At 56.3% G+C, this 6,461-nt stretch overlaps 1 protein-coding gene across 1 annotated transcript in view; it reads left to right on the forward strand.

The window, feature by feature from the left end:
• LOC102015362 (HLA class I histocompatibility antigen, B-42 alpha chain-like) overlaps window positions 1-3,878 on the forward strand; it is an 18,652-nt gene extending 14,774 nt beyond the window's left edge. The window contains exons 3-6 of the mRNA XM_005414306.2: window positions 591-866; window positions 1,435-1,710; window positions 1,821-1,945; window positions 3,304-3,878. Of these exons, the coding sequence (XP_005414363.1) occupies window positions 591-866; window positions 1,435-1,710; window positions 1,821-1,933 (665 nt within the window). The 3' untranslated portion in view covers window positions 1,934-1,945; window positions 3,304-3,878. The remainder of the gene's footprint in view (window positions 1-590; window positions 867-1,434; window positions 1,711-1,820; window positions 1,946-3,303) is intronic.
• The last annotated feature ends 2,583 nt before the right edge of the window (window positions 3,879-6,461 follow it).

Below are 6,461 nucleotides of genomic sequence, written 5' to 3' on the forward strand. Positions count from 1 at the left end.
TGCAGTTCAGGCTGGCCTTGAGCTCACTTTGTAGCCCAGGCTGGTCTCAGACTCGCAAGAATCCTCCTGCCTTAGCCTCCCGAGTGCTGGGATTACAGGTGTGCACCACCATGCCCGGCTGTTATGTTTGACTTTGAAATTCATTAGTGAACTCTGCAGCCTCGGTTGGTGCTAAGATGGGATTCTCTAGAGTGGCAAGAGAATCCACAATCACCCTACACAGCCATTGTGGATGGCAGTTGTGCCGGATCCCAGCAGCTGAGATTGCTGGCCCGGAGGGATTCCCGTGGGGCCGGGCCCCAGCCCTTCGGTGCACACGGAGCTGTGGAGGGTGAGTGACCTCTCCTGGGGACACTGGTTGTAGGACAGCCCAGTGTGTGCCCCTCCTGCCCACTGCATTTTCACTGTCCTGGAATCCAGCATAGGCCACTTCCCAGCTGGCTACAAGCGGAGGAGACCAGAGTCAGGAAGCAAACTAGGTCGTCTAGGGCATGTGCACCGTCTAGGCAGTGCCAGGGCATCAGGTGGGCAGGTTTGGAAGCAGGCCTGAGAAGTGCCTGCCTTCCTGACCCGCGTGTCCCGGGGGGCAGGCCCCCACATCCTCCAGTTCACCTACGGCTGCAGGCTGCAGGAGGACGGCCAGACCTGGGGGCACTGGCAGTATGGCTACGACGGCAGCGACTACCTGAGCCTGGACTTGGACACTCTGCAGTACGTCGCAGCCTCTTTCATTGCCCAAAAAACCAAGCAGAAGTGGGAGATGGATAGGAACAAAATGGAAAGAGACCGGCAGTACTTGCAGAAGGAGTGCATCTCATGGCTGAAGAGATACCTGGCTCAAGGACGGGAGGTCCTGGCCCACACTGGTAACGACTGCTCCGCCTCCTGCTCTGCAGCTCCTGGGCCCCAGCAGCGGCCAGCCCCCTCCCAGAGTGTGGCCGCCGCCGGGCTACACAGCACAGGGCTGCAGGCGCTCCAGGGTGGGTGGTGGGGCCATTGTGCTGGGCACGGCTTGCCCACTGCAGGAGACCCAGATCGGGGCTCTGCCCTGCTGAGTCTTGGGGCGCTGCCTTCTCCCTGCTGACGTCCTCCTGTGGGACAACTCTCAGGAGGGCGCTGGGGCTCCCAGGCTGGGGTGGACACACTTCCGTCCTTTCCCCCTAGACACAGCTGTGCCTGCGATCAGCATTTGTCCACAGTGACCCTGAGGAGAGGCTGGCGGGTCTCGGAGTGACTCATTCTGCAGTGTTGGGGCTGAGCTCACAGTCCCCCAGATCCCTGTTTGCCTTAATGCTGGGTTCCCGCACTCCTGCCTAGTTGATACCCGCCTGCTCCAGGGGGCTGCCCAAGATCAGGAGCTGGGGCATGTTGGTCACTGGAGTAAGTGCTTCTCAGCAAGTCTTTCCGTGGATACTTTTCCTTTGTTTACCACAGACCGGCCCCATATTTACGTGACCCGCCACCCCATCTCCAAGGAGGAGGTCACCCTGAGGTGCTGGGCCCTGGGCTTCTACCCTGAGGAGATCACCCTGACCTGGCAGCGGGATGGGCAGGACCTGACCCAGGACATGGAGCTGGTGGAGACCAGGCCTGACGGGAATGGAAACTTCCAGAAGTGGGCGGCTGTGGTGGTGCCTTCTGGAGAGGAGCAGAATTACAAGTGCCGTGTGCAGCACGAGGGGCTGCCTGAGCCCCGCACCCTGAGATGGGGTAAGGGGGTGGGGGCCCAGGGCCCCTGGTCAGGGAATGGAAGACACCCTTGGCAGGGTCAGAGCTCCGAGCTGGGGCTCAAGGCCTTGCACCTTCTCTTTCCTTCTCAGAGCAGCCTCCTCGGCCCTCCGTCCCAAGCAGTCAAGCACCTGCCAGCCGTGGAGGTCAGACTGTGGCTCTGGCCGTCTGTGTGGCTTTAATTTCTGGAAAACTCATGGCCTGAAGAAGAACACAGGTACTGCAGGGGCCTGGGATTCCCTGTTCTGACTTGAGGGTGTCTCCCTGCAGAGGGGCAAGGTGCAACTGCGATCCTCCTTCTGGGGCCAAGCTGGGGCCCCGCGGTGTAGCGAAGTCTGGTCAGGGCCTGGCGAGTGGGAGGGGCCTGGCCAGCAGGAGCTGGGCCAAGACCTGCAGCTGACTCAGTGCCAGGGATGCTCCAGCGCTGAGGCTCACAGAGGTGGCCCAGGGCACAGGTGCTCGGTGCCCACGGCTGCCTCTGGACTCCAGATGCACACAGCCTCGGCCACACCTCCACCAAGCCACCAAGGTGGAGAATGTGTCACTTCCGGCCCAGAGGCCCAGGGCTCCCTGAGATCAGGTTCCCTGCTCCTCCGAGGGTCCTGGAGCAGGGCATACGAGGCCCCAAAGTCCACAGTCACTGGACAGTGGACCACTTCTCAGGGGACAGCGTTCTCAGGGGCTTCTCCCTCAAGGAAAAAACTTCTTACAAGATTTTAAGTGCAAGTAAGCCAGTCTCCAAACAGAACTGGCAATCTGCAGGGCATGCGTACGTGTGCCTCTGTGTGTGTGTGTACATGTGTGTGTTGTTTTATATGTGTGTGTATGACCAACCACATGGAGGTGGGTTTGTGTGTATAAGCATGTACATGTTCTCGTATGTACGTGTTTGTCCACATTTCTGTGCATTTCTGTGCGAGTGTTTTGCTCTAGGACCTGCTGGTGCTGGGCTGTCCTGCTTGCTGCCCACGCGCACACACACACCTCCACGGCGTAGAGAATGAATCGCTCTCCATCTGCAGCCAGGGGAGGGGTCCTGGTCAGGGTCAGTGCTGGGGAAACCGGTCCTCATCGACCTTGGATGAGGAGACCAGCTAAGTGGCTGAGTCCTGCTTTATAGGAGTCTGCATCCATGAAAATGTCATGAATGGCATAATTTAAACCTCATAAGAGCCCTCAGAGACAGGGCAGCTGTCAGTCCCATCTTACAGATGAGGAAACTGAGGCTGCTGGAAGGTCAGGTGACTCCAAGGGCGAGCCGGACGCTAAGGAAGCATCTGACGGCCCAGCAGAGCGTAGCTGTGTTGCATTGGCTGCTGTACCCGCCCCTGCCTTGTCCGGCTGCCATCCCCACACTGGGCCGGGGCTGGCTGGGCATCGGCAGCAGGGCACTCCCTGCGCTGCAGTGTGCAGAGCCATGTGAGCTGCCAGTGTGGGGTCAGAGTGGCGGGAGCGGGACCTGAGCACCGAGGGGCATCTTCAGTGGCCGCCTGGCACCCGTGAGGTGGGCTGTCTGGGTGAGGGGCAAAGACCCACAGTGCCGAGCACTTTATTCATTGCTGCCTTACTCCACAGCGTAGCAGAGCTCGGCTTGTGGGGCCATGAGAAGCATCTGATGTCCAGTCCCTGCCCTCTGAGTCTCTTCCCCAGCCGGATCCTGGTGGTGCCTGCCCATCACATGGACCTGGAGGAGGGGCCAGGTCAGCGCCACCCACCTGCCCTGCCTCCGCCCTGCCTGCCGCTCCACACGCACCCCTGGGTCCCCTGCGCTTGGAGTGTGTGAGAGCACAGCAACTCAGGAGACGCTGTGACTTTTAAACGTGGAAGGAGAGAAAAAGAAAATAAACTGGAGAGGGAAAGGCAAACTGTGTCTCCAAAAGGAGAACTGTGCCAGGTGTGGTGGTGCACACCTACAAGCCCAGAATTTGGGAGGCTGAGGCAGGAGGGTCATAGGGAGTTTAAGGCCATGTTGGGTTACATAGTGAGACCTGCCTTCAAAATAAAAATAACCAGAACGGGAGGGACAGCCGTAGGGACAGAAGCGACGGTAGTTTCAAACTGGCCCCAGCATCATTTCACTCAGTGTTGTGGCTTGTGTCTGGATGTCCCCCAAAGCCTATGCAGCTTTAAACAGGCTTTTTTCGAGGCGACTGAGTCTAGAGTGTGTGATTGGCGGTGCAGTGCTGGGGTTCGGGGTGCTGGGACTCACGGTGGGTGATTGCTGGATCAGTCCCCGGATTGGATTGGCACCACCCTGATCCCAGCAGCCTGGACAGAATATAAAAAGTGCTTGATTTTCTGTCTGACACCACCATGAACTGTGCCAGTCTGCCTTAGAGCCAGCCAATTATGGACTCAAACCTCCACAAACAATTAAATAAATCTTTCCTTACTTTTATATTTTGTCTCAGCAAGGAGAGGAAAGTAACTAAGACGCTCAGCCAGCCATGTATCAAATGCTTGTAACACGTTACCACGAATGTAGCAGCTTCAGTAACACACTCCGGCTCGGTGTGGTAGCACACCCCTGTTAATCCCTGTACTCGGGAGGCTGAAGCAGGAGGATCACTGGGAGTTCAAGGCAAGCCTGGGCTACAAAGTGAGCTCAAGGCCAGCCTGAACTGCATAGCGAGTCCCTGTCTCAAAAAGACAAAAACAAAAGCACACACACACAGCATCTCATATTTGTGGGGGTCAGGCAGCAGCTACGGCTAGGCAGACCCGGGCAGTGGAGGCTCTCACGGCTTGCTAGGTGCAGCCAGGCCTGCAGGTGGAGGAAGGCTCCTCGTCCCAGCCCAGGTGGGTGTAGACAGGCAGCCTCGCTTTCTTGCTGGGTGCTGGCAGGAGCCTGGCCTCAGTTCCTCACCTCGGGAGCCCTTCTGTTTCTTGAAGCATGGTGTGGACAGAAGGCAGAAGAGAAGGTCCGCTAGCGAGATAGCAGCCCCTCCCCTGTGTCTCATCAGTCAGGTGAAGTGGCTTTTGTCCGATTCTATTGGTGAGAGGTCATCACAGGTCCTGCCCAGATGGGGAAATTCCAGGAGTGCAGGAACACCAGGAGCAGCCGTGGGCAGCGTCTTGTCGTCCGTCTGCCCGTGAGGTTCCATCTGGTTCGGAGACAGCAGTGGGAAGCCGGGAGGACCCTGCACTGGCCATGCCCACGCAGAGCCCGGCCATCATAACTGCCGGCCAGCTCTGCACAAGGTCATCTGCAGAGCTGCCCTCACCTTACCAGAGCTCAGTCCTGGACAGCGTTGCTGGGAAAAGTGCTCTTCGTGCTGTGTGGACCCAGCAGGGACGAGCTGTGCTGATCACAAAGGGACAGGGCCTGCAGGGGCTTCCTCCTGTCCTCAGGGGGTCACGTGGTACCCAGCATTCCGTCTGTGCTTGTAGGGCTGGATGGAACTAAACTCAGGGCTGAGAAACTCAGAGGCGGAGCACTTGCCGGCATACATCAGGCACTGGGTCCCCAGCACCGAAAAGCACCCAGGATGGGAGAAGAAAAGCTCCATACTCACCCAACAGCATATGAACAGGGGTTCAAATGCGAGCCGATTCCCGTCCTTTATTTTTCTCTGGTGTCAGCTTTTTTCCCAGCTGAATTTGACACATGCTGCTGCTCCTTTGCCAAACACTGGATCCCAGGCGCTCAGAGCTCTTCGTGTTCCTCCCACCCTGGCCCTCCACCGCACTGTTCTCACCGTTGTCCCTGCCATTCTGGTCCCCACTGCCTGCCCTTCACAAATATGAGCAGGCTTTACAGTTCACACATTTTTAGGTGAAAATAAACACCGTAAAGGGGCTGGGGATTTAGCTCAGCGGCACAGCGCCTGCCTGGCAAGCGCAACGTCGTGAGTTCGATTCCCGGTACCAGCAAAAAAAAAAAAAGACTGTAGGACCTGGGCTAGTGTTTGCGTTAGATTTTGGCAAAGAACTTGTCCATGTTTTGGACATATCCTAAGACTTTGGGTGAGGCAGAGTTTTGTTTTTTTGTTTTTTGTTTTTTTTTTTTGAGACAGGGTCTCGCTATGCAGTTCAGGCTGACCTTGACCTCACTTTGTAGCCCAGGCTGGCCTTGAACTCACAAGGATCCTCCTGCCTCAGCCTCCCGAGGGCTGGGATTACAGGCGTGAGCCCCCATGCCCAGCAAATATTACTTTCATTTTTTTCTTTCCCAGCCCCAGGAGTCGAATTCACAACCTTGAGCTTGCCAGGTTGAGCTAAATTCCCAGCTGAGCTGTGCCGCTGTGCCACTGAGCTAAATTCCCCACTAAATTCCCAGCCCCCTGACGCAGGGTTTAAAGGCAGCAGACTAATGAAACTAGTGGAGGAAATATCAAGGCAGCACAACGTTGAGGCTGTAGTGTGGGTAATGCTGGCATCTTTCAGCCACGTTTACAGTGCGAATTTGGAGCAAAATCAGAGCAAAAATATCTGAAAACCTTGCATTTTGGCCAGAAAAGAAGCACATGTAATCCTAGAGCCAAAGAAGTTATGATTGTTGAAGAAATTTGCACCATTAAAAAGAAGCCAAGAGTGAGCTCAAGGCCAGCCTGAACTGCATAGTGAGACCCTGTCTCAAAAAGACAGAAAAGAAAAAATAAAAATAAAAATAAAAACACAACAACATCACCCTAGTTAATATACATTCATACTCAGCAGCTGGCCTAGAGGGCTGACTTATCCACAGAGGAGAAAGGGTCAAGTTTATGTCAAGCCAGGCGTGGTGGTGCACA

This window comes from Chinchilla lanigera, unplaced genomic scaffold (genome assembly GCF_000276665.1).
Source record: "Chinchilla lanigera isolate Chin_1 unplaced genomic scaffold, ChiLan1.0 scaffold00182, whole genome shotgun sequence".
NCBI lineage: Eukaryota > Metazoa > Chordata > Mammalia > Rodentia > Chinchillidae > Chinchilla > Chinchilla lanigera.